Source organism: Grus americana, chromosome 1 (genome assembly GCF_028858705.1).
Source record: "Grus americana isolate bGruAme1 chromosome 1, bGruAme1.mat, whole genome shotgun sequence".
Classification (NCBI taxonomy): domain Eukaryota; kingdom Metazoa; phylum Chordata; class Aves; order Gruiformes; family Gruidae; genus Grus; species Grus americana.
Window position 1 is genome coordinate 152,140,016 of NC_072852.1, and position 27,686 is coordinate 152,167,701.

General features: G+C 37.3%; 1 protein-coding gene across 1 annotated transcript; it reads right to left on the minus strand.

The window, feature by feature from the left end:
• Positions 1-1,696: 1,696 nt before the first annotated feature.
• On the minus strand, positions 1,697-27,181 carry CDC16 (cell division cycle 16). Its single transcript, XM_054844787.1, has 18 exons — positions 27,010-27,181; positions 24,820-24,874; positions 22,578-22,675; positions 22,024-22,062; positions 21,090-21,230; positions 19,039-19,198; positions 18,291-18,385; positions 17,509-17,642; positions 15,717-15,796; positions 14,264-14,313; positions 13,519-13,592; positions 11,011-11,136; positions 10,101-10,253; positions 9,434-9,497; positions 7,629-7,690; positions 5,404-5,539; positions 4,398-4,488; positions 1,697-3,271 (listed from the first exon to the last, which is right to left on the minus strand). Exons 1-18 carry the CDS (start codon positions 27,055-27,057, stop codon positions 3,006-3,008), a joined length of 1,872 nt encoding a protein of 623 aa, XP_054700762.1. The 5' UTR covers positions 27,058-27,181; the 3' UTR covers positions 1,697-3,005.
• Positions 27,182-27,686: the final 505 nt, after the last annotated feature.

Below are 27,686 nucleotides of genomic sequence, written 5' to 3' on the forward strand. Positions count from 1 at the left end.
TGCTGTTTTAAAAAAATAGATAACGTTATAGAGAAAAAGGAGTTCAGATCTTTCAGAATCCTTTGGCAACAGCCTTCTGGCTGCTCTACATGCAGCAACAAGCTTTTGCTGTCACTCTGTCCATGAGATGGTCTTGATGGTTACAATCATTCAGGATACATAAGCACAGATGTAAAAGTAACTACCAAAAGATCCTTTAAAGGACGAGACTTGCCTAATACAGTAGCTGTTGAGACACACTCCTTATATAGTCTTAACTGGCCAGAGTCTTCTAGTGTGCCCAGGAAAAAATCTCGTTTACCTCAAACCTAAAAAGTCACCTGAACCCCACACAAACTACCAGATACCAAAAGAAAACCCTCTGTATGGACTTTTTAACCAGCCACATTGAAGGAAAGAGACCCAACACTGCCCAGGAGATGCATGCACTTCCTGGTTGATTCATTTTTCCCCCACACTCTGCTTGGATAAAGACTTTTCCACTTAAGACTCATGGCTTATACCACTGTTTTCAGGAGAACATGCAACTTTCGGTGAAGTGCTTTAGTACTAGGAAGCAAAACATTTTAATTCACCTTATTTTCTAATGGCTAAGAAAATATGGGATTGGTTTTGAATTCTGCACTGGACATACACTCCAATCCATATGTTCTAAGATAGGGAATGGTAACTTGGGCATCCATAATTCCCTCTGTGGAGACACAAAAACAATTCCCGCTGTCACTGGGACAGAACCAGACTTCTCTACAATACTGTGTTGGTGGTCGTAGGAAAGTAAAGGGATCTCCTGGACCCAACCACTTGTCAACAGGGAAATTCAAAATGTGCAATTGCTGCTAAAATCCCCCACAGACTCTTCCCCTAGCTTTTCCTCACTCGGTATCCTTGAATTTTGAAGTGCAAATGTGTCTACAACTTGAATTCAGGTTCAGTAATGCATACACATGTGGAAAACAGCCAATACCCTGTGTTCAAACTATGTATGTGTCCTGCACTGATACGATGAAGTCTCCCTGATCCAGGATTCACGAGAGCACTATCAGGAAAAGAGACAAAGAATGAACATACTCAGTCACAGAAAAAAAAAACCCAGTCTCTCTGAGCGGCGCAGCAAGCAAATAGTGGCAAAACAAAGGAAAAAGGAAAATGAGTATTTTGATTCACTAGCAGGTATCTCACATCAGCTAATGAGAGTCCTTGGATAAATGAAGGCCTTCCCATCTAGCAATTTCTTCTAAGTAGCCGTCTCTACTAATTGTATCTTCCTTAGGATTCAGAACCTGTCGACTGAGAACTCAATGAGCCATGAGACAGATGTAGTGGGATGAAAAGTAATAGTTTGTATTTTCCACTTAATGCAAAACTCTATGCAAAAATAAAAATTTTTAAAAAAAAATCACTCAAAAGTTTACAGTATCAGCCCATCTTTTGATATCCATTCATTGGTAAAATTAAAAGTAAACATTGTCTGTCTTAAAGTTAAAAGGACCATTAATCAAGAAAGATGGACTGCTGGAAAGCAAAAATGACAGCAAGGTTTCAATACAGGTACTTGAATTCATCCCTTGTCTCCTCTTATTTACATAAATGCCAAAAAAGGGTATAGGAGATATTTCAGGAATTGCACTAATGTCAAGTTTTTTTATACCTTGGCCCAATAAAGTGGATAAAAATTATATCACAATAACCAAACATATATGTTTTATGCTAAAAGTATAATTGAAAATACATGTTTTAAAACACAAGTGTACTGAGATACAGTGTACAAATTGCATTTTAGACCAGTGATTTGATTTTGCTGACTAAATCATTTTTGTATTTCATGAAAAATCTTTGTCTACAGAAAAATTGCTAGTTCTTGAGTTCTGAAGTACTTCACACTAAAGTCTGGAGTGCTAAACTTCAGAAAATCTTTAAATGCCAAAACTTAGCTGGAAGTCACAGAAGAAAAATTATGACAGCTTGTAGCGTAAAGTTTTTAATTCTAAGCCCCACACAATGACATATGTGGAACAGGCAAGAAGAGAAGGACAGGGAAAAATTTACACAAAATACGTTCAACATCCATGCTAAGAAGGCAAACAGACCTGTCCTGTGTAGTGGATGGACAAATCACCATGTCTGAGGCATACACCTTCATTTTTCTGTGGATCAATGACATTTAAAAATACCACACTTAAGACACTTGTAAAAACGGTGTATGTGTATTATTCAGTTAATCCTTTGCATTGACAAAACAACTACATGTAAGGAGAATGACTGCAGTCCCTACAGCAGTACGCTGTGGCTTACAACTTTATTATAAGGGTAATTGCAGGTAAGACTGATTTATCTTAATGTTTACGCCATTCATGTTTGTTGTCTAGTCAGCTTACCAAAAACAGTTCCTTAAATGATCTTTCAGTAATACAATATAGAATCAAGAACCAAAATTAATAACTAGTAGAAAGTATAACAAAGTAACATGCTTTGTCATCAATTAAATGTATGCCAAATTAGAGTCAAATGATGGAAAAACACTGAAATTGCTCCTTAAAGGAATACATAGGTATAAAGTAGTAAGTATAAAACTTCATGGATTTTTTTGGTCTATTTACTAAGAAAGCATTCCTCACAGACAGGATGAAAACTCAGAAGCCACAATAATACTATATTAGACTGGCTATTCAATTTAACAACACTGTTAACAGTTCCATTGTTAACTACTATTTTTAAACCTTCACAGTCTTACTGATGGCAGACACATTGATCAGTAAACAGTTTAAAAAAAAAAAGTGAATTTATTTTTTACGTCATCATGTATGATTAGTTTTGTAGAAATAGTCCATCATGTATGCTTTTAAATCATCCTTAAGGCAAGCATTATTTCTCTGGGGTTAAATACAGAGTAGAAGTTGGAATTCATATAAAAATAGCAAATTCTTGAAAGTATAACACCATAACAAAAAATGCTAAAACAAACATATTACACTGAGACAAAATGAGCTCTCTACCAGGATTTATGGTCACGTACTATGGTCTGACATTGATGTTTCTAACATCATATCACTTTCATTCATTTCGATCTCAAATGTTTCTTCCAATGGGCGACTGGTATCTGTACTTTTTCTTTGATGTGATGTCTCTAATGTTACTATACCACTTTCATCCAGAGTTTGTCTTTCTATGTCGAATTCTCTGAAATCCCAGGGAGGTGAAATTATGTTCTTTAATGTTTTCATTGTGTGTACATCAAAGTCATAACATCTTAACTTGTCTTTGATCTCTGTTCCTAGGAAAACAGTAAAACCATTAGTTTATTCCAAATGAACACTATCCCCTGGAAAAAAACCCAAGTATTTCAAAGAAATTATAATCCAGAAACTACTATGATTCTCTGCTTTCAGACTGACAGGGAGCTGTTGCTGCTTAATGACTGAAGTTGACTAGAACTGTCAAAATCCAACAGCCTCCTTTTTGAAAGAACCACAATATAAGACATACAACTCAGATTCAAAAGTCTGTTATTAGAAGTAATTGCCAATTCCCTTCCCAATTCTGTAAGAGACTTTTTTGTTGTTACACACAGCATGATTTGCATTAATGCATATCACACAGCTACATGGTTCTTCCAGATGTGTTAACTGACTACATATGGAGCAAGACAATATTGAGAAGAAACATCTGCTTCAATTGTGCAAAAAACTGCAGGAAAAGCAACAGCGCACACAGATGGCTTTTACTGGATTCAGCCTCATTAACATGCTCGACAGGACATCAACTGTGTTCATTATAGATAAATCACTAAGTTCAATGAAGCAGAAATACGTCCCTATAAAGTTTTCCTTTTGGGCAGAAAGCCTTCAAGGATTTTTTCAAACTATGGCAAGGCAACATATTATTGTTATGAAGCACTTTTTTTTTTTTAACCAAATGTAAAGCTCTAATTTGGGAGGCAGAATTTATCCTGTCTCCACAGTGCAGAGTTTTGACATGGTGAAATGCCTCGCACGTATCTCTCTACAGCAGCATTAGCTGAAATCAAGTCCTCTGATTTTCTAACTCCATTATTTCTATTTCATTTTTTCTCCATTACCTTTGGTTTCTAAGCTGCCACAAATCAATATTTTCTATAAAAGAAACCACCACCACCTCCAATGGCAAAGTGTTTCCTTTCTTTATACAGGTAAGAATTTACTGTGATGATGCTTACAAAGAACAGTGGTCATCTGCAATTGCTGATAAGTTCTGACTCATTAAGCCATTTACAAAAAAACCCCCAAACCAACAAAAACCTGAACAAAACCATACTCTACTTTCTAAGTTAACTAGATAATGGTAGACAGTCTGTCTTGATGTAAGATTAAGACTCTCAAAGGACTCAGTGATTTTAAGAGTCACGTAAGTGAAAGACTTACCAATGTAGGCTTCAGAATCACCAATATACATTTCTATACAATGTCCAAGCATTGTGACTGAAAATGTGTCATCCCTCCTAAGACCAAGGGCCTATTAACAAAAAAAGTAACAAGTATTCAAGTAGCAAATAAAACCATTTACATCTTAAGTCCATGATGCTTCTGAGTTTGTTGTTTTATTGCTCAACAATGCTATCACAGAGCACAGTCTTCACTGTAAAAGCAAAACATTACACAAGCAAAATAATACTGTCAAATGAACTGGCTGAAGTAGCGAGCAAGCAAAGTGCAAAAACAAACCCAGAAAAGGATATGTATACAGACAGAGAATCATTCACAAATCATGAATTATAACATACTACTAAAATAACAATTACAAAACCTGTGAGGAAGTTAATTTTGTATAGCTAAGCTACAATCTGTAATGAAATAGATTGAGACATGCTTAAAGTAATTACAAATAAATGTATGTACTACAAGCTTCTAGGTAAATAGAACTTCAAGCAGTCAACTTGAATGCTGAAAATTCAACTGAGGAAAATTCACTGTTACTTTATGAAAACCTGAGATCACCAAAACTGTCCTGCAATAATTACATACAAGGATCATATAATACAGATAAATCTGAGGCAACAGAAAATATCATATCTTTAAATGTTGCACTTGCTGTAAAACTTCTACTTCAAGGCATAGCTTGGAAGTATTTGGAAGTATTTTAAATCATTTCAGCTGCATAAGATTATGTACATAAAATGTATATGACAATTATGATATTCAATTAATTTATTACAAAGAAGGATCCAATTACTAAGTTTCACAAGTGGCCATTTTTTCACCTAATCAATAGAAAACTTAACTTTTTTGAAAAAATCTTCCTAAGATTATAAAATAAACACTAATTTGGAGGCTGGAGAAGATGTTGGTTCTCTGTTTCAAAAAACAAACCAGAATGAAACAGTAAATGCGGACTCCGTGACCAGCACTTTAATTTAAGCCAGTTACATACCGTATGAAAATAGTCGATTGCACTTTCAAAATTGCCCATTAGACTATGTATGTAGCCAATGGCAGAGTAAGTAGAAGCGTTCTGAGGAATTAGTACTAGAGCCTGGCGATGGTATTCCAGTGCTTCTTCATATTTCCTGTTAGGGTTAAATACAGAAGATCTATTAGTAAGCTTCAGGGTGAAAGGTGTTTTTATAGTATTGTATCAATATTTTCTTCAGCTCAGTGGCACACAGTCCTACAAGAACTTAAAAATTATTACTTCATACTCTGAACATAATAGAATGCACAAAAGACTCAGGGATATTGAGAATTTTCTTCCTCAACATAACTGAGAAATCATTGTTTCCCTTATGTAGAACAATAGCTGCCTACAGCTAGGCCCCATTTGCAGATGATCTTCGCAATTTGATGTGGTAAATCGCTTTAGATGTTTAATAATGCTCATTGTAACATTAGCTTTCTTTCTGTAGCTTTCATTTTTCTCCCCAGGGGGGCGAAGGAGCAATACAACACTAAATCACTCATTGTTCAAAGAGAGAAAAGCTCTCTGGGCAGAAGTTTCACAACCCTTCAGTGCGACATACACTGGTACTTTTGTCACTTCCATTTTGCTACCATCTGCATCAGAAAAGAAGGTTTACACAGATCCCTAATTTCTTTCAAATATCAGTCACCCTTCCTTGGAAAATCACCCATTAATTAGACTGCTTATTGCATTTGTATTCCATAACACAAGGAGTAAATGTACATTACTCTGAGAAATTGTCACATTTGACATCCTGGTACAGAGTTGTTCAAAATAAAGATAGCAATTGTCTATTCAGAAGACATTTTAATGTCTATAGCTATAATGAAATTATGCAAACAGCAACACATGAAGTTGTTAAAGGGCATTAAGTAACAACTGAGGCAGAAAAATTATGCAACCGTTTGCTTGCTGCACAAAACTTTCCCATGATTTGAATTTTATTTTCACTCATAGTATTTGCCTGTCCAATTAACTACCACTGTATTTTAATATGCTGCTTTCAAATTTCAGCCACATAATGCTAATGAGTAGACATATATCCAGTAAATTTTTTCATAATTTATTATGAATACTAGTAAATTTGCTATTAAAGAATTTTAATTGTCAAAGCATATATATGTACAGCTGCCTAAATTCTCAATCTGATTTTCTTGAAAGATGGTTTACAAGGATGTAGAAATACATTAGGTTGGCTTTCTGAACCTGAACAAGTAATACACTGCAAGTTGTCCTAAGTGCAATGTAAGCAGTTGATAACTTACTGTAGAAATAAAAAGACAAAAGGAATTATAAATGATACAAGTATTTGAAAAAAAACCCTGCAATTATAGATTCCAGAAGCAGTGCCTTTTGTTTGATCTTGGCAGACGAGGTAACTATTATACATCCGTATTTCATAATGAAAATGAAGTCTAATTGGCAATTCAAGCACAAAGCAATTACTACCAAAGTCAAAGCAGAAGTACAACTTACATCTACCATAATCACATTCTCATTAGCAGCTTTGAAAGAAAAATTACAGTATATACCAACTGGACAATTAAAACCATGACACACACACAAAAAAGATATGGTACTGATTATACAAAAGAAAACACTGGTTAAAATGAGACTAAGGTAATTAATGAGAAAACATTTCTCTATGTTAAAACTGTTAAAGCTTGCATATGTACTTAGAACTTTCTCTTTCTCTAGAATGGAAATATGAGATAGTTCTGTTCTCAAAAACCATAAAGTAATATTTTATTGCTGTGTTAATGTCACTGCATATTTCACTTCAATTAAAAACCCCAAACCCATAAGCACGGATCCAAGCAATTAATCAGCACACAACTACCTTTATGTTATTTAAATCAGTGGACATATTCAAGTATGTCAGGACTGGGACAGTAGCCAGTTAGAATTCAGACCCATATGAGGATCTGAAAGCCTACAACCAAATTTCTATCTGATAAGAATCAACAGTTAAAGAAAGGATTTTACATTAAGTACTTTAACTTGTGCGTAGTAAACTGGATATAAAGGACAATTAATGTATTTACGTTCACAAGCTGATTTAGGGAATCTTGTTCTTACAAGGTGCTTCTACACTGCTCTCATGTGGTACGCAATCTTGACATTAATGAGAAGCAGGCCTAGAGAAAACACATTTGTGTATATTCCAGATAAATGTAGCTCCAATACTCTCTGCTTACTTGAGTTTTCTGCAGACGTGTCCTAAGTTGTTCAATAAAGGCTCCCACTTATCAACTGTTACCTGCAAAGTAATGCAACAATTCAAATAACTGCAGCTTCCCAGATTATAACTGAATTTTGTCTACTTTAAAAAAAAAAAAAACCAAACTACAAATGAACAAGGCAATTCATTCATGACCAAGAAAAATATCACAAGCATTTTCAATTCTTTTCAAAACACATATTTGAGCTCGAAACATTTATTCAGTAACTCATTTTTCTAATTTTCCATTCTCCAAACCCAATTAAATTTCTTTAAAGGGTCAGTGATAGTAAACTTGGATGCAAACCAAACAAAATTTGTTTTCTACTTAACTAAAAACCACAGTAAGTCTCTTGGCCTAGCAACACCAAAGATCCCCTAAATTAGGTGTTTGAAAAATAATCATAAATACTGAAGGTCTGTTTACTGTCTTCTCTATTGTCTAACTTCATATGCTCTAAATAAATTAGCTCATTTACAAGGCACACAGAAGACAATCTGAGCCAACAAAATCCTTAAAACCACTTTTTGCTGAAATGAAAAATCATTTGGACTCGATTGCATTTATAACAATGGAAGAGCTTCTCTGTATCTCTGGTTATTTTAGGTGTTTCCCACTCTAATTATAAATTTCCATGTATGTGTTTATAGATATGTTGATATTTAGTACTTGTCAATAAACAAGAAAAATACCACACAGAAAAGAATTTAGGGATATGCATAAATTTTAGCCTAACCTACAAAGTTTGTGGCATTTGCACAAACAACAATACAGCTTTAACTAAAACAAAACAACCCTATTTATATATTGGTGAGCATATAAATCAGTATCTGTGCAGTTTGTTTTAGTAAATGTGTGCCTTGTCTGCATGAAGATTAGTTTTTTCAGCACTTTCCGCTTTATAAGAGATCTATCGTGCTCTAGAAGCAATTTCATTATCTTGATAGATGCTTTGTTAACAACCATAGGAGCATGGGTGGTGTCCTCATTAACTAAATCTGAGCTAAAAATTGAGAAAATCTATCCTAAAATTCACAAGAAGCCTGTCACAAGGTGGTACTGCTTTCATTAAGGCATCTTAAGTTACTCTAGTACAAGGTGTTTCTTTAGACAAGATGATGACACACAAATAAAATAAACAGTACTACCAATAGGTACAAGCTCATTTGTGTGTTCCAGCTTTTGAGGAACTGGGGTTGTAATGCTTGACTTTCAATTCACAAAAGCATCTGAACTACAAGCACGTTTCCTGACAAACTTTTTGTCAGTGCTTATTTTGATTACTCTCAGGAAGTCAGTGAGGCATCCCTGGTCTCATTCCCACACAGTGCCTCTACCTGGTAGAAAGAAAACAAATCCACACCTACAGGATTACGTCCAAACAAAAGTGGAAGTCGTTCAAGAAATGGCTAACACTTAAGGTGGCAGAAACCACCTTCACGCATGTACCCAGTTCTAACCTCAGGTCAAGAACCATTGGTCTACTAAGACCCAAGACTGAGACCTGGATTCCACTCTCTTGTCAATGCTTTTTTTTTTGTTATTATTTCATACAGAAACATACTTTTTGCTTTTTCCTGTAGCACTGAAGATAATGTGTCATGATTCTCATCTAAAAACCCAACATACTCAATTACAAGTAGATGGTTGAAGTTTTAAAGTCAAATTTATATTGTATTGCTCCTATCTTAAAATAAGCACAACATATTTTGTCACAAGATATTACAGAATTTCCTGGGTATTACAAATTTATGATTGTGCATGTTATTAGGAAAAAATACCTCATTTCCAATAGCTTTGATTTTTTCCAGTGCATCAAGAAACCACTTTTCTGCAGTTTTCCAGCTAAGAATTGAGGGGGTGGAAGGGGAGAAAAGTAAATTAATGAAGAGTTTTCATTATCAGCATGAGAAAACCATATTATCAGGAACAGTTCTTTGACATTATTTCATTATATGAGTGAAATTAGATGTAAAAAACAGTTTGGCTATATTTTCCATGTGCTCTTGAGAGCTAACAAGACAAAGTTAAAAAATTAGAAGCAAACCAAGAATATTCACTAAACACTTCTTATATCTGGGTGGGGTTTTTCTTTTCGGAATACATTTGGAACCTCCTGAGCTGACAAAATGTTTTGCTGTACAAAATTTTATACCATCTGTGCACTTGTGTGTGCAGACAGATGCCTCTTCCAGGCATGCAACTGCCCAATGACAGGCACACACAAGATAATAATCGATCTCTGCATGTTTCTTAAGTATTAAAAGCTGTCCTCATTCAATCTTAAACAATGAAGACTAATGTAGAAAGCAAGGGTTTAGGGTAAACACCATCTAAACTAGAACCAAAAGAAACTACGATTCAAATGCACTTTAGTAGACATATTAGCATATTACACTTCAGAATAATCCATATTTAAGATTGTATTTAATCCTGTTGCAAGCTTACTCTCCATTTTGAAATGCAACCACTCCAACTTCATGCATAACAAAAGGATCTTCAGGGGCAATGCTTAAAGCTTGGCTGAAAAACCTTTCAGCTAACTTTGAGTTGTTGGTCAAACCATATTCCAGTCCAATATAGAGCATCGGCAAATGACACCTGAAAAAAAACAAACCACAAAAAACCAAACATGCACTTATCAGGAATGGTGTCACAAACTATAAACAAATGCCAACCGTGTTTGCATATGTTTATGTACATCCAAGTGAAAGCTGATTTAAATGCACTACTAACCCAAGGGCCAGTTTAAAAGACTTTACATGTTAGTTATTGATGAGAATTTGAACTCCAGTACGTAATTGTAACCTGCTCTGGAATTACATGTGTTTTCTCAGTGTGTAAGTTAGTTCTGAGGGTTTTTTTTCCCTAGTTTCCTTCATACATTTAATTTACAAATAGAATATGGTAGAAGTCATAATTAAAGGGATTACATTTACTAATAACTACAAGCAAATACAGTAGTTTTATATGCAATATGACATGAGTAGCACACTACCCATTTTACAACCTTCTCCACAGCATGAAACAGCTGTTCAAGATACTACTATACAGCAGTTTAAGATATTACTGTACAGCAGTTTATGACCTGGTATGACAAAAATGATTCACAAATTTCAGACAACTTTCAGGTAGAACATAGATTACCTAAATAGAAATCTTGACTTTAGAACTTATAAAATCACAAATAATGCAGTTAAATGTAGATGATTAAATTATTGGGTTTTTTTTCCTCCTTTGTTCTCTACCAGATAATTGTTGCAAATGTAGTCCTGCTGTTTACAGTGATATAGGTCAACATCTACACTATTCATGGATTAAGTTTAATTTTTTTCTGAATATGACATATTTGACATACCCTTTCATGAGCTGTGCAGCTGTGAAGTATGCAGCCATTGCTTGGTCATGCTCACTCTCAACTGCAAATGAATGTCCATATGCTATCCACGCAGGTCCATAGGTTCTCTCAAGTGTCGTAGCTTTGCTAAAAGCAAAAGCAAGTCACAAGTAAACACATCTGAAATTAAATTTCATCTGCTTCAGATGACTACTTACACAGCAATGCTATGCCACATAGTTAGGTATCTATTAAAATAATCTTCTGTAATGACCAGTGGTAAACAAAATTAAGAGTTCAACAAAGTATTCAGCACTTAAAAGTATCACCCATTTTCAAGAATTCATTGCATTGTTTCTGTTGTTGTTCATGGACAGCAGGAATTACTTGATATTACTGAACATAAACAATGATATAATAGGTGAATTGGGCAAAATACAGAAAACAGTAGTAGTGACTCATAATGTATTACAAAATTCTAGTGATACAGTTCAAAATAAATTTATTCCAGCAAATTTAAGTTTCACAAGCAGGATATGAAAACACCAAATGAACACTTAGGTTGAACTGCATTTTGAAATTTTAACATATACTTGTACTAGCCTTAATGAAGACAAGTATTTATTTGTCACACTGCAGACAGTTGCTGTGCATCAGAGAAGCATACAGAATGTGACTCAAGTCCTGAGCTGAAGACCTGCAACCTGAGCATCAAGAGTGCAACCTGGAGTCTTTACAGAAAGATGGACTTGACAGGAACCTTAGAAAGCTCTATAGATTGTTTTCTCAGTCTGAAGGTAAGGGCATTCATAACTAAAGAGCTGATGACAGACATGCCCAATCTTTTCTTAAAAGCTTCTGACATGAGGATCCTACATGTTCCACAAATAATCTATGCTATTGCTTAACTATGCTTAAAGACTTCATTTTTTCCTAACATTTAACCTAAATCTTGTTTGTCAAAGTTAAACTCATTATTTCTCATCACAGATCCTAGACAACAGTTGGTTCTCTGTCTCCTGGGACATAACTTTACATATTTGAATACTTGCATCTTCCAACTCTACATCCTAAACACCTTCAATCACTTCAAGAGCCTTCCTCATTGGCCACCTTCTCCAGAATGCTTCTTTTCTGCCTTCTCTTGAATTCAACTCAAATGCCTCACAACCATCTTGATTTCTACACACATGTTGACTTGTCAACAAGGACACATTACAATACAGCTTTGTTATTGTTATAAAAGATGGATTGTGTTCTATCACAAATGTTTTCCTAATTGGTGCTGAGATGAACTAAGCCCTTTTGTAAGATATGAAAGATACAGATGGCTCCTTCTGGAGCAGCCAGAATGATACTTCCCTCACGTGATCCTGGGCACTGCCCAGCTGTGCCTTCTGCCCTGTCCAGCATACTCCAGCATGATGGTCCGTGACTCCAAAACAATGATCTTGTGCTTTTATCCATGGTACCTCCAAATCCTTTTCCAAAAAACTACTCCCTAGCCCACAGTTGTCCCTAGCCTTGTAGTTGAACACTACCATTCTTCTCCAAGAAATCTGGGCATCTTGTTACTATTTCACTTTTACCAGACCTTTTTTCCTCTCTACCATAACTACCCTGAATTCTGATGGTTTGGTGGTTTTTTTTGTTTGGGTTGGGGTTGTGTGTGGTTGGTTGGGTTGTTTTTTTTCTTTTTTTCTAACACATCTATAGACTCTACCTGGCTAGGGATGCTTGCAGATTTAATACAGATGTTCTTCACTTCACCACCAAAACACCTATTCACTCAGGACAGCTTCTTGAAGAATTTCACACTGGTACTTGTCAGGAATTTAAATAGCTTACTCATAATAACCAGGCATTTAAATAGGCTAAATTACTAACCTATCTTTACATATATCGTCTATAAAGGTCTTGAGAAGAAAAATGAAAGCCTTACAGGTTGATTTAAGCCTTCTCAGTTTAAAGCTGACAGCACCACAACAAATGCCCTACTTCACACCAAGGTGCTGCTCCCCAGTGACGATAATCAATACACATACAGAAGACCTACAGTAAAGAGCACTGGACTGACTGACCAATCAAAAAAGTCCAAGGCTGCTTGTGCAAAAAAAGAACTAGGCACAGCCAAATGTTAGAATTTTCTATCTAACTCTTCCCTTTAGGATATGAAGCCTGAACTTGGGAGAATGCCTGAGTGTCTTTGAGCTAAGAACTGAGGCTTGATTACCTAGCTGTAAGCTTGGCAGCATGAGCAAATGCAGGGACTACATCTGCCCAGAACAGGAAGGTGACTGCCAAAAGAGATTCCACAGAAGTCTGTATGTCATTTTGAAAGTATCTTGATGGTTGAGGTCTAAATTGCTACACCAAAACCAGGGTTTCAACAAAAGGAATATTTTAGTAGTTACCAGTTTATTGAAGCTTCTATTTACTTTATGAACTTACAATCAATCGTGAACATTAAGCATTTATTTAGCAAGCGAGCAACAGATTCACTAAGGAAAACTGGAAAAAAATATTTACCTGAGATATCTTCTGGCATGTTCATTTTTGTGGCCAACCATGAGATAGTAGCAGCCTACTGCAAACCATGACACCTAAACATTAAAACCAAACAGAATGTTATCAGATATATCACGATAATTTTAGTGAAACATCATCATATGTGATGCAAAACAGAGGAACAGATTATAATTAGAGAAGTTAAGAACATTTTCACAGTCAGGTTTTCAAATTATTTGATGTATTACAGACAAACTAGACCTGTTGGCATGTACATCTCTAACTGGGTTCGTTCAGCCTCATGAAAAGAGAACTAAGTGGAAAGCTTATTGCTGTCTTCTATTATTCAATAGTAGGGAATACAGAAGACAGCAGTAAGAGGCGCAGCATCTCAGAGGTGCAGTGACAGGATGGGAGGCAATTGGTACAATTTGCAGCATGGGAAATTCAGACTGAGTAAAAGGAAAATGAAGGGATCAAACACTGGAAAAGGTTGCCCAGACAGGCATACACATTTATTACTGTAACATTTGTTTTAAGTTATTATTCAAAGTGAACACCTCACATTGAATATATTTTACCGGTACTTTGTTTTTAAAAAAGAACCCTGGTATAAGAAAATTACAATAACAAAAGGAGCAAATAATTTTTACTAGCTCCATCCAGAAACAGATTTTGAATTCTGTTGTTCAAACTGACTATTACAACTTTTATGTGCTTTCACCTAGAAAAGACTTCCAGGCAATGAAGACTTTGAACAACTTACAGGATTATTTGGGTACAAGTCCACCAGTTTGTGAGAAAGATAGAAAAGCTCTAAATAGTGGGAAGAAACAAGAAAAGAAAATTAAAATACACCAAAATATTAAGATGTTTCAAGCCTTTTAGCTTTCTATACAAAATATCAAGAACATCTAATGTTTTTAATGCATAAGTGAACAAAAATGTTTTTTGGTTCGTGATAATACTTCAAGCTGCCTCAAAAGAGATTCAGTTTTGCAATTAACTAAAAAAAAAAAAAAAACCCAAACAAAAAAACCCCAAAGCCACAACAACCCGTAAGTCTTCACAGCATATAAACAAACAGCTATACATCCCACTCCATAAGAGTTCTGCAACAACTTATTAGAGTAACTTACAATAGATATTCTAATAATAGTGGAAGTAATCAGATACAGGCTACAAATTCTATTGCCAATGCAATTTCAAAAGAAATAGCATTACGGTGCATAAAGTTTCTATTTCTTCAGAGTACAATGCTCTTAAATTGATGAGTTTGTCCTGGAGTACTTTGCATCAATTCTCGGCTTCAGAAAAATAAAATATGAAAACTGGCTTACAAAATACTAACTTAATTACAAAATGCTTCTCGAGGCAGACTTAGAAGAAAAATCAGAGTACTGGCCACATTTTCAGATGTAGTTGACTGTAAAGTAACTGAAAAGTACATTCACTAAACATTGCGAAGTACTAGTACACTTAATGACCTATTTGTATACATACAGTGCACCATCCTTTGAGAGACTGCAAATTATATGAGCTCATTAATCTACTTTCCAATTGGTTTTAAAGACATTCAAGCTTCTCACTTGATTTGGATGTTTATATGCAGTCTGGAATAAGAAAAAGCCATCCCAGCTGCAAGGACGCTATTCTTGTAATTCCAACAAAGGTGCTGAATGATTATTAACTTGTTTGAACTAAAAAGAGGCCTTCACAACAGCAAAGGCAAGGAGAGTCTAGATTTTTTTCTAATATGGAATAAGAAAGTCCACCTAAGCGTACGCACTGCTGAAGAGTTCCTTCTAGTTTAAATTAATATATTTTATTCTTGAGCAGAAAAAGTACACCTAGATACTCTAGGAAGATCACTTCAAAACAGAAATCAAACAACAGAAATGAAGCAGTGCAGCTCACTAACTTTCTGGCTACACAACCCAGTGGTTAAAAGATAGTGACACTCATGATCGTGACACTCATGATTGTGAATGAATGATGACTCTTTGCACAACTACTTCCCCTCCCCGCCCCTGCTGTCAGCTCTGAAACTCCCTTCTTTTCCAGTTACCACTGTTTTCTTGAAACGGCAGGTAAGAGGAAAAATATATGTAACTTTTTTAAGCGGTATATAAGGGGGTTTCTTGGCATCCTTAATTCTTTTTTTAAAATTGAAGCTTTACAATCTTCTTTTGACTCATATTAAATGTTGTGTTTCTTACCATTTGCTTTATTAAGCTCCACAAGTGTCCCTATATGCACAGGTAAACAATTTGCATGGAAAGGATCTTTTTCCATCACTCTAAAAAAACAAAATAAAATAAATCTGCAATGCACATTTCAAAAATTTTTCTATGCTATAAGCAAGCTGCTTTTATAGTATGTCATGTTCCAGTTAATTACCACTTCAGGCACTGGAAAACTATTTGTGACTAGAAGGTAACTATTAACAGCATAATAAAGGCTATCTTAACACCAGAAAAGTAACTATTTATTTAGCTTAAAAAAAAAGATAATAACAGAAAATTCTGGCAAGCTGAATATACAATTAGAAAACCAGAATACAATGCACGTTTGTTTGCAGGTCACTTCAAATTTAACCAGCAAACAGCAAGCAACAACATTTCTGTTCAGCTTTTCCATACATTTGACAGCAACTTTCAAGCAATAGTCCTCAACTTCCTGAGCTTAACACTAAGCAGTATGCCTTAGGAAACATGTTTAGCTCAGATTTAAATTTTTATTTCCTGTGGCATTTAGAAGCGGAAGATAGTCTCACAGACAACAGACTGCATGCAGGACATGGCTTGTAGGCATGTGCCCTTTTCATAAGCATTTGGTGAACTAAGCAGAGGGAAAAAAAAAGATGTCTTGAAATCTATTCACAGAATCTCTTAAAACAGAAGTACAACATTATGACTCCATTCTCTGAGAAGTACACTTTGAAACAGTTAAAAGTTTAGCAGACATTTTTAAATAGTTCAAAGTATTTCAAATGAAAAGTATAAAAGAACATATAAACAAGTATATCAAATGCTCTCTTGAAAGGAGTCTAAAACTTGGAAGTTATATGGACTTCCCCGACTCTCATTTCCAAGCTCTAGCATCTGTGATAGTCTCCTCCTTAGGAGACATTTACTCCCGCCACTTTCTGCCAGACAAGGTGTGGCAATTAAGTTTCAGAAACAAAGATGTGATAGTATTATTTTATTGACTTAATTGGAGTAATTTATTTCAAGAGGATCATGATTTTACTCAGATGTTTATATTCACCCTAACTGTCAGCATTCTCTACAGCCTTCTCAAAAATATTGCCTGTACTGGGCTCTGTGGGATATTCTACATAGTGATGTAGAATAGCTTCAGCTAAGAAAAAGCTGTACTATTAAAAAAACCCAAACAAAACCTCTTCTATTTTATACCACTAATATTCTGATACTATGCGTTACATACACAAAAATACAGTTTTCTTAAAAAGGTAGTTGTCAGGCCAGCAGAAAAAATAGCTCAACCACGTGTTCAGATTTGCAGTAGCTGAGAAGCAATCCATATTGTTGTGCTGACCCATCTGACAACCGAGCAGCAGCATACGCCCAGGCTACGTAACAACTGAGACACAATACTTGGCACATCAAAATTAACATAACTTTTAATCAGCCAGAGAAATCATACTTCCTAACTAACCAACTGATCCAAACCTGTTTGTTCTGAAGGCCAAACAATAAGTAGGTAGAGAACACACAAAACAAGGTACCAGAGTAAAGAAGAGGGTGGATGACAGGAAGTGCAGCACAGTGCTGATTAACCAGAGTTTTGCTTTGGATACTTCTGCTACATATCATAAAAATAATGTGTCTTGCCAGACACAAATGACACATTTTAAATACCTGAAACTTTGTATCAAATTGTTATGTATGTCAATCCATTGAACAATGACATTCACTGTAAGTCCAGGCATAATTATTATACTTCACCACATGAGGAAAAACCCTCAAAGTTGCTTTGTATACTTACACTGAAGTAAGTTTGTAACACATTTTGAAATCACAGTTATAATAATGTCTTTCAGCTAAGGATACTACCACATCCAGGTTTTCCTGAAGACCATCTACTGATTCAGGAATCAGTGTTTCACTGGGTTTATTATACTGAAAGACAAAAGAAACAACATGTGAAATAACAACTAATCTAAACTCAGATTGTATAAGTATTAATATTTTTAGTTCTAAAAGAATATTTAAGAAGCATTAAGCTTCTTAAAATTCTTAAACTGAAAGTCCATAAAACACGTATTTGGTAAAATGGTTCTTTACAATGTACTTAAAAGCTCATTTAAAACATGAAAGATGCTTGCCAGTGTAAACATCTTAAATGTAGGTGAAGAAATGAATACTGAGCAATATATAGTTGGTTTTCAGTGCTCTCACATTATCTTTGGAAAAAAATAGTCTGGAACTATGTTGCTATATCCTAGTATTTTCAGATAATTGGCAATTTGCCTACATTATTAATGTTCTTTTTCCTCACCTAGAAGTTTCTCAAAAAATAAAGCTAAAAAAAATTTTTTAAAAAAATCAGATTTTCAAGTTGTTACCACACCAGAAAATAAGTTTACACAAAACTGTTATACTACCCCCATAAAGTGACATCTACTGCATCATAAATTTTAAAATAACCAACACTACAAAGCCCTTATTTATTCCAATGTCTAGAATAGAGGGAATACAAGAAAATTTACATCTGAAGTCAAGACTTTCAATCAGTTCTCCAGCTTTTTAGTCAGTTTGGGGGTTTACCTTTTTCAATTTATTCTCAAATAAAAAGTGAAGCAATTCTTGTTCTTCTTCTGTACATTGTCTACTAAGAGGTAGAGATTCAAGAAGTTCTTTTTCTATGTGAATTTAAAAAAATAAAAAATCAAAGCGGTCATATTACAGAAGAAACAGCAAGATTCAACATTTTAAGAACACAGAGATACAAAGAATTTTATGATGCTCATCCTGAAACTACAAGGAAGATAACAGTACAGATACACTAAAACAGATAGTACTTTGAATTATGAAACTTAATGATCGAATTCTTAGTTTTTCCTTCTAAACTTTTAAATGAAATTCAATAAAGATGACATAATATGCCACTATTTTTATTTACTCTACATGTCAAATTTTATCACCCGGAATGCTCTATTAAGCCATGCCTACTATAACTAAGCAAACACCAGTAGGGTTTCGTGGATTCAAAGTCTGTGAAGTTGAGAACACAGGAAAAACATTGTTTAGGCTGGGCAAAGAGCGTGGGAGCTTCCAGAGCTAACAAACAGGACAGCTGGGTTACTTTGTTTCTTTTAATTCTTAGCACTGCAAGATTGAAAAATAAAGTTCAAATGTAAATTTGTGCCATTACAATTTTCATTTCATCCATTTTCTATCCTTAACATTTCAAAGTCTATTACTTGTAGTATTGCTTTAATCTTTATCCAGGAAAAAGGCATATTGAGAAAGCAGCTAAATTTTACTTGTATTTGACAAATACTGCTATCCAGACCTTCTTGTGCCGTCAGCATATGGTGCGATGTTAAAAGATCAAATGCTTCAAAGCAGTAAACATCAAGCTTCAAGGCCTCTTTGTAGCTGTATGTCGCTAGGGTTCTATTATCCAAAGCATCATAGATCTTCCCTCGCAAAAGGCATATAGAGCTCTTGATCTGGTGGAAAAGCAGGGCTGGAGGTCAAAGACTGAATCAACGTTTGCAATTTGGTTTTGAGCACAAATCAAATGGGCTCCCTGAAAAGTAAAAAGCATTTCATGTATGATGGAACCTGGTTTTCTAGTGCTGTCTTTAAATAAAATATTGTCTCCACTGTCTTAAAAAAAATAATAAAATGAATGCTCTGTCAGGTTATCTACTACCAAACAAATGCATGCTTGAACTAAGTAGACGGAGGACAGAGTTTATCTTTTCTACTTCCGGCATCCAGCTCTCTGATCTCTGATATTGAGTTTAAACTATTTATACTAAATTCCCTTCACATTCAATATAGGGAAATTGTCACTTCCAAAGGCGAATCACTTCTTTGTTGACTATTAAACCACACATTTCAGGCAAAACAAGAATGACTGCAGTAGAGATGAAAAAGGCCAAAGCAATGGACTCAACTATTTTGAGCAGAAAAATACTGCCTTCTTTTCAACCCAAAACATAAATGTTTCAGAAACAATACTAGTGAAAGATCATTATTACCATAGTTATTAGACATCTTAGCACAATTTTAACTAACACGTTCTTTCAAAACTCCCGAGATAGGTGTTCAATTCAGTGAGAAGGCCACAGGAGTGTCAGCAAGTTACCTGGAGACAGCTGACACGTTACGCATCTATGCCATCAGACTAACCAGACAGACCAACCCTCTGGGGAGCCTACACACTAGAAACAGTACCGCTGCATTACCAACTCATAAACCCCAGGGGGCTGCTACAGTGGTGATACTGGTACCAGCTCAGAGGCCAGTCACTCTTACTCTGGAACTAGTGTCTGTGCAAACCAATCAAATTAAGTTTGAAAAAGCTACGTTCCTAGAGAGGAGCTTGATTTATAATTTCTTGTAGTGGTACCCACTTCAGTAGTTCTCTCCTTTGGCAAACCAAATCCATCCTTTATCACAAGCATTTGTGAAGGTAAGGACTGATAGAAGTCGAGGGGTTTGGCTGGGTTATTTTTCAGTCAAAATAGTTTCCCAATTTAGTTCAATAATCAGCCACCCAAACACTTGGGCCAGAGTACCATGAAACAGGGAGCGAGAATGAACAGCCAAAGGACTGAGGACTTCTTCCTTTGCTTGTAGTGGTAGCTTAAATGTTCCCATTAAGGTGCACCACAGTAACTCAGTCTAATCGACTTCTCCCTTAAGCCCGTTAATATCAGCATTTGAAATCAGTTCACATCGATGATTTAACCCATTTTGCTACTTCAGTATCACAGGCCATCTGTCAATCACCTTCACTGTAGTTTCAGCTAATAAACTTCAATTCATAACTCTGAAAGTAAAGACTCTTCAGCCTACACGTGATACTGACCCCTTTTAACTGTGTGGCTATACAGAATTTTTTCACTGAGCTTCAAAAACTTCACCTTCACCTCACAATTTTCAAGTGTGATCAAAAAAAAGTCCCACTGAGAACAACACTTGAGCGATTAAGGAAATATTTCATTAAAAATATCTAGAGGAGAAGAAAACTTGCTTTGTTACCTCAGAACTTGCAGCCCAATTGAAAGAAGTGTTAGCTTACATTATCAACACTGAAATTGCAATTGGAAGACTCTAAAAACCAATGCTAGATCATGAACTTCCTGCAAAGTGTCTGCAAGCAAGTTCTTGAAAAGCACTCTTCATTTTGGCAAACCGAGTTATTTTCATACAGGCAAGCTAACATGCAACTTCTGACTGTAAGGAGAACAATTCAGAATTTTTGAAAATTATGTTATCCAAAAAAAGAAAGCTTAGAGTTTCAGATTCATACAGCTGTAAAATCACTTTCCGACTTCATACAGTTTTTTTCTCAGTTATAAAAGTATTTGTTTTAAAAATGTCACTTACAGAGGATTGTGACATCTCCCAGTCTGTGGTAGAGTCTTTCAATCCACTTTCATCCTTCAAGTACTTTTCAAAAAGTCTTTTGTTGATTGGTTCTTCCATATCTAGAATATCCAGGGCCTGTTGATGTTCTTTTGCAGCATACTAGCCAAACATGTGCATGTAAAAAAGAAGGTTGGATTTGAAACATCTGTACATAAAGCACCAATAAACACAGTGTCACGTTTCAAAGGCACAGATAATAACAACTAGTGCTTATCAGCAGGTTTTTCATACATGCATATTCTTATTTGGAAATATGTCATTTTACAATTGCAGTCAACTATTTTACTGGTCATCTATAATACGCAAAAAATTATAAAAGTAACACCTACAGGAAAATCTATTATTCAGCATTATGAAATCACAGAAGCAGATATGCTTCTAAAAATAGTTAATAGAGGTTTTAATAAAATACAATCATCTTATTCTATAAGCAGGTCAGTATTCTGTTTCAGATTTCTATTTTTAATCTACCAATTGGTTCGGTTTTCTTGTGAAAGCACTGCATTTTACTATTTACGTATCACATTTTATACAGAAGTATAAAGCTGCTAACTATATTTATAAAATCATAAATCACATCATCTCTGGTCAGACTACAACCCGCCAATTAAAACAGTAAACACGAAGACATGAGACAAAAATGGTTCACATTCTTCCCCCACAAAATAATACAGGAGTATTTTCTTTCTTGGAAAAAAAGGTCAGTTGGATTTCTTCAGAACAGTACCACAACGGATACTCCGGCAACCATACTGAAGGTTAAAGAATGAAATCAACTGTCACAAAATTTAAACCTGTTATTCCAATGAACATAGACATCTACGTTGTCTGTCAGGTACCTAATTTTATTTTGTTTGGTTTGTTTCCAATAGAGGTTAAAACATGGACTCACGTGACATCTAGCTGCAAGGTAGCGACATGCTTCATATAACTGAAAGAGAAGTTTCGTACATATTAGTTACAAAGAGAGAGCACGTTTACTTACACTGCTAGACTCCATTTTGCTCTCTCCTTTTTCAGTTGTATGGCTTCTTCATCCCCTTCACCTCCAAAAACCTTTCCTGACCAAAATGACTAAGCCTGTAACACTTTCTCTACTATTAAACTCTCAAAGGACACTTGCTTCACTCTTGCCTTCACCAGTCATTAGCAGAGTGGAAGGACAATTTAAACAACTACACCTGAAGTGACACTCCACCTTCCCATACCTGCTGCAGTTACATCCTTGGACCCCTTCTCATGTCTGTGACACTATCTGGGGACAACAGTTTCAATGTGGCCTGTTGAACACAGGGCTATACTTGGTTCAGATAAACTACATCATGCAGGTTTTTTAATTACACTTCCCATGAACCTTATCCTCTGATGGTTAAGAAGTCACTGTAGTTAGCAGCAGAGGTTTAAAAGTGGAATAACAGTAGTAAGTCTTTGACTAAAATTACTTACCTTATCCAACTTACGCGACCGAAGAGCATGTGCTGCCCTATGATACTGAGCTGTTAGGTAAAGACATTGGGCCAACCAGTAGATGTCTTGTGGTTCCTCTAAAATAAAAGAACAAATTATAAACTATTAATTTATAATATATCTCTAAACACTTTCATACAGAAAACATGGTCAACACGGATTCACCAAGGGGAAATCATGCCTGACCAATCTGGTAGCCTTCCATGATGGCATGACTGGCTGCGTGGATGAAGGGTGAGCAGTGGATGTTGTCTCCCTTGACTTCAGCAAGGCTTCTGACACCATCTCCCATAACATCCTCACAGGCAAGCTTAGGACGTGTGGGTTGGATGAGCGGACAGCGAGGTGGGCTGAGAACTGGCTGCATGGCAGGGCCCAGAGGGTTGTGATAAGCGGCGCAGAGTCCACTTGGAGGCCTGTAGCTGGCAGGGTGCCCCAGGGGTCAGTGCTGGGTCCGGTCTTGTTCAACATGTTCATCCATGACCTTGATGAGGGGACAGAGTGCACCCCCAGCAAGTTTGCTGGTGACACTAAACTGGGAGGAGTGGCCGACACAGCAGAAGGCTCTGCTGCCATTCAGCGAGATCTGGGCAGGCTAGAGAGTTGGGCAAAAAGGAATCATATGAAGTTCAAGAAGGGCAAGTGTAGGGTCCTGCACCTAGGGAGGAATAACACCAAACACCAGTACAAATTATGGGTTGATCTGCTGGGAAGCAACGCTGCGGAGAAGGACCTGGGAGTCCTGGTGGACAACAAGCTCTCCATGAGCCAGCAGCGTGCCCTCGTGGCCAAGAAGGCCAATGGTATCCTGGGGTGCATTCAGAAGAACGTGGCCAGCAAGTCGAGGGAGGTTATCCTCCTCCTCTGCTCTGCCCTGGCGAGGCCACACCTGGAGTCCTGTGTCCAGTTCTGGGCTCCCCAGTTCAAGAAAAACAAGGAACTACTGGAGAGAGTCCAGCGGAGGGCTACAAAGGTGTTGAGGGGACTTGAACTTCTCTTGTATGAGGAAAGGCTGAGAGAGCTGGGTCTGTTTAGTCTGGAGAAGAGAAGACTGAGAGGGGATCTGATCAATGCATATAAATACCTAAAGGGTGGATGTCTAGAGGAAGGGGCCAGACTCTTTTCAGTGGTGCTCAGTGACAGGACAAGGGGCAATGGGCACAAACTGGAACACAGGAAGTTCCATCTCAATATGAGGAACAACTTCTTTAGATGTTGTGGAGTCTCCTTCTCTGAAGATATTCAAAACCCGCCAGGATGTGATCCTGTGCAACCTGTTCTGGGTGATCCTGCTCTAGCAGAGGGGTTGGACTCGATGATCTCCAGAGGTCCCTTCCAACCCCTACCCTTCTGTGATTCTGTAATATTCACTTTTGCTTCACTAGAAAAGTATTTTTCCTCTATTTTATTATCCTATTAGAAAGTTTTTTATATATATATGTATAAAAAATTTATAATATCTATCAGGGAGAGATTAAAATGAAAAAATAATCAAATTTCAAGTTCAAAGTCATCAGATAATGCACTGAACAGTGAATACAAAGGATCTCATACTAGAGGTGTGTCACAAGGAGGAGACAACAGTGATACAGATCTAAAAAAAGCAGCAGTTGTAGGTGACCCTGCCCTTGGACACAGGGCAGACAAAACCAACCCAGAATTCTGTCTCTCAAAAAAGATCAGTGGGAACCTACCAACAGCAAAAGTGAAAGCAGTAGACTTTTGCAACTTGAAGTTATGACTGCAGCTTAGTACTCTCCTACTTTATTGGCAACCAAAGCTTTTGTGGGATCAAGCCCCTAGAACCATTTGAAAAAGTATAAATGGACCATGGCTGTAGGCAGACAAAGGCTACACTCACTCGGTAAACCTACATTCTATTTGTTACCCAGAGCAACAGTGAATCCTGTAGGAAACCACCACTGTCTCTCGTAGCTCTTTTTTGTTCGTTTGTTTTTTATCTCTTAAGGTAGGCAAACCTTAAGGTTTGGCCAAACATTAATTTCAACACAAAGTTCAAAAGGAAAGGAAGATTGGCCCTGCTCTACTTGGAAAAATGGCATTTCAAAGATCACAGAAAAAACTTACACCAAGCTCAGAACTTCAACATTTAGCCACACAGCTTTAAAAAAAAAAAAAAAAAAAACCCCAAACCAAAACAGAAAACAGTGTACTATCAGAAAGAAGTTAATAAAAAACAATGTAAAAAGCAACTACTTACCATGAGACAGTGAAGCTACTTTGTCTGCCCAAAACAGGGCACTTTGATACTGCTGCTGTAAAAGCATGACAAAAATAATTAGTATTTATTTGGGGTTAGCTTTCCTGGATTATTTTGAAATATACTGTTCATCATTCACATTTAATATCTTATGCACATAGTCTCCAATGAATGGTGATTCACATCTGAGATCTTTATAAGTTCAAAAAACAGTTTAAAAGGGCCAATACTGTAACTTCTAAAGTATATAAAAAGGTAATTTGAGGTGGAAGTTGTTTATTTATTTTCAGTAAAATGCAGGTATCTTTGACCATAAGGTATGCGCTACATAATGGCGATAGGTCATTAGCTTATTTGCTATCACTGAAAAAGTAGGAAGAGTCCCCTCATTCCAGTTAAAATAAATGCTACATTTCAGAAGAAAGAGAATACTATATACAAAAAAGAACATATAAATTACTTGAAGAAACTTCAGCAGCACCATCTCTGATTAAGAAATTCTCCAGTCAAGATGCTTTAACATCACACAAACCATAGTCTCTGTGTGAATTTCCCTTACCCTTGGATATACAGTTTGACCGTTAAGCCTGCAGTTCAGAAGAAGTGGGTGAAATAGAGAAGACTGGTGCCAACCAGAGATCTGACAGAAGCATAGTTTGCAGGTATACCCCATTAACTCAGCTAAGGTTGCCATCAGATCTGGGGTGCTAGGCAAAACCTCATAGAATTGGATTCTCCAAGCAGATCAGCAGGGGCTACTGTTGTTCCTTTTTATCATTCTCCGTGCTATCAGGCATAACATACTTCTCAAGATCTGCTGGACATTTAATAGATATCCTGCCATTGCAAGGACTCGCAAGACTAGAAAAGCCTTGACCACTTTTGCTCTTTCCCCCAACATTACAGTTGTGGAGTGTATTTACAATCTTAGAAACTGTTTTATCCTTTTGGAGTAGAGATTTGGCAGACTTTTCTGAAATGCACATTGATGGTATTCTAGTCATCACAAAGCACAACACATTACCTAACTGGCCTCTTCTGTCCTGTGGTCCCACGTTTCCCATTTGATTGGGATTAAGAATGCCCAGCAAATTTGACAAGAGAATAGTCTGGTTTCAACCTGCACTCCCAGGGAAAAAACCAAAAGCAAAACCCCACCTATGTAATAGCTGTCTATGAGAACCGAGGTTTAAATAAGTCTCTCAACACCATGAAAGAAGGGCATAAGCCAGGCCTACAGAGCACTATACAATTTTCGTTGAGCAGTTCCACAGTACTGTAAACTGACTATATTACACAAAGCAGCAGTTTCATATTCCTCCCAACGCCCCTTCCTCAGAACTGCACAAGCGTCTATATAGCTGCGTGGCAAAGCAGCTTGGTGAATCAGTTTTACTCAAATGAGTATAGCAAAAAGAAAACAATAAAATCCACCAAATTAACTTGGGTCCACAATCAATCTTCCAGTCAGGTTCGCTGGCCACACACACAAATGTTTTTGCTAACTGAAGGGATGGGTTTCTCTCAGCAGTGATGCCAGTATGAAGTCTTTGAACTTCAGTTCAAATAGAGCATTTTCATGCTACACTTAATCTAATTCATTAATGCATTTTTCCTGATTTTTGTTGTTGTTTTTTGCCCTGCAGCAACATAATTGCTGAATCCATCAACAAATGAAAACAAGCGTGCTCTTCTTACAGCAGTCTACAGAGTCCTACGTTAGTATGATGGGCATCTACAATCACCAGGTAAGCACGGCCCAGCTTGCACAACCCGTGAGGGAGGGATCTTGCAAACCTGCCTTCGCTACACAGCAGCCCTACCGCTCCCACAGCGGGCTTTTCTCCTCCTCCTCTTCCAAACGAGGAAGAAACCACGAACTCCCCCATCACGGTACTAGGAGGCCACACGCTTCAGCTCCCAGCGGAGACCGCACTGGCGGCGCTTCCGGCCCACCGCACTCCTCTCCCACCCCCGCTCCCTCCTTTTGTAGAGGAAATGGGGCATTATTTCAAAATTAACCCCCACCTTCCCCGGCTACAGGGGCTGGCACTTCCCGCCTCTGGGCCTCCCTCCCACCGGGAGCCGGGCCGATAAAGCCTTTGCTTCGGGGAAAGCCAGCGGGCCAACCGCCCCTTCCCCAGCAAACCCCACCCTGCACCAACGGTCACTTCTTCCCCCGCACCTCACCTGGTCGATGTACTGCCGCACCCGCTTCCTCAGCCGTTCCAGGTTCATCCTCCCGCGCGGTTTGTGGGTGAGGCGAAGGGAGGCAGCCCAGGCGCCAAGCCCGCCGCGCTGGGAGCGCTGGCCTCTCCGCCGCCCGCCCGGCGAGGCGCCCTGCCCGGCGGTGCCGCGCTCAAACCTGCCCCCCGTCCTTCCCTCCCTCCCGGAAACAGCGCCCCGAGCTCATCGTTCCGGGAGCGCTGGGAGCCGCCGGGGGAAGGGAGCATCACCACCATCCCCAAATAAATTTATTCTGAGACCTTTCTCCGCAGTTTTGAGGCAGAGTTTTTTCTCTGCGAGGGCTCCTATAGAGACCCGTTGCCCCCCCAACTCTCCTTTGGGTACTGCGGCTTTGAGGTGAAACTATTTCCTTGAACCGTTGCAGTGGTGGCAGACGGTGTGTCAGGAGGTTTCCTACAAGTCCTCCATGGCCCAGTCATCTTCGGTATCACACGGATTAGGGAATCATTATCCACTAGGACACTGCTGAAAAATGTCAGCTTTTACTACTGAAAAACAGATAACGTGAACCATTAAAATGCCTGATTTGAAATAATTCTGATGCTGGCCGATAGATGTTGGAGCAGGTATGTCTGGTACAAGAAGCGCAATCATCTGTGTGTGCTTTGATGGGGAGGGAA

Excerpts from the sequence above, each read along its gene's own strand:
- CDC16 (XM_054844787.1), bottom strand. The coding sequence starts at position 27,057 with ATGAACCTGGAACGGCTGAGGAAGCGGGTGCGGCAGTACATCGACCAG. Across the intron at positions 19,199-21,089 it reads GGGAGATGTCACAATCCTCT|ATCAAGAGCTCTATATGCCT; the intron begins GTAAGTGACATT and ends CTTTTCCACCAG. Across the intron at positions 9,498-10,100 it reads GTTGCATTTCAAAATGGAGA|CTGGAAAACTGCAGAAAAGT; the intron begins GTAAGCTTGCAA and ends CTCAATTCTTAG.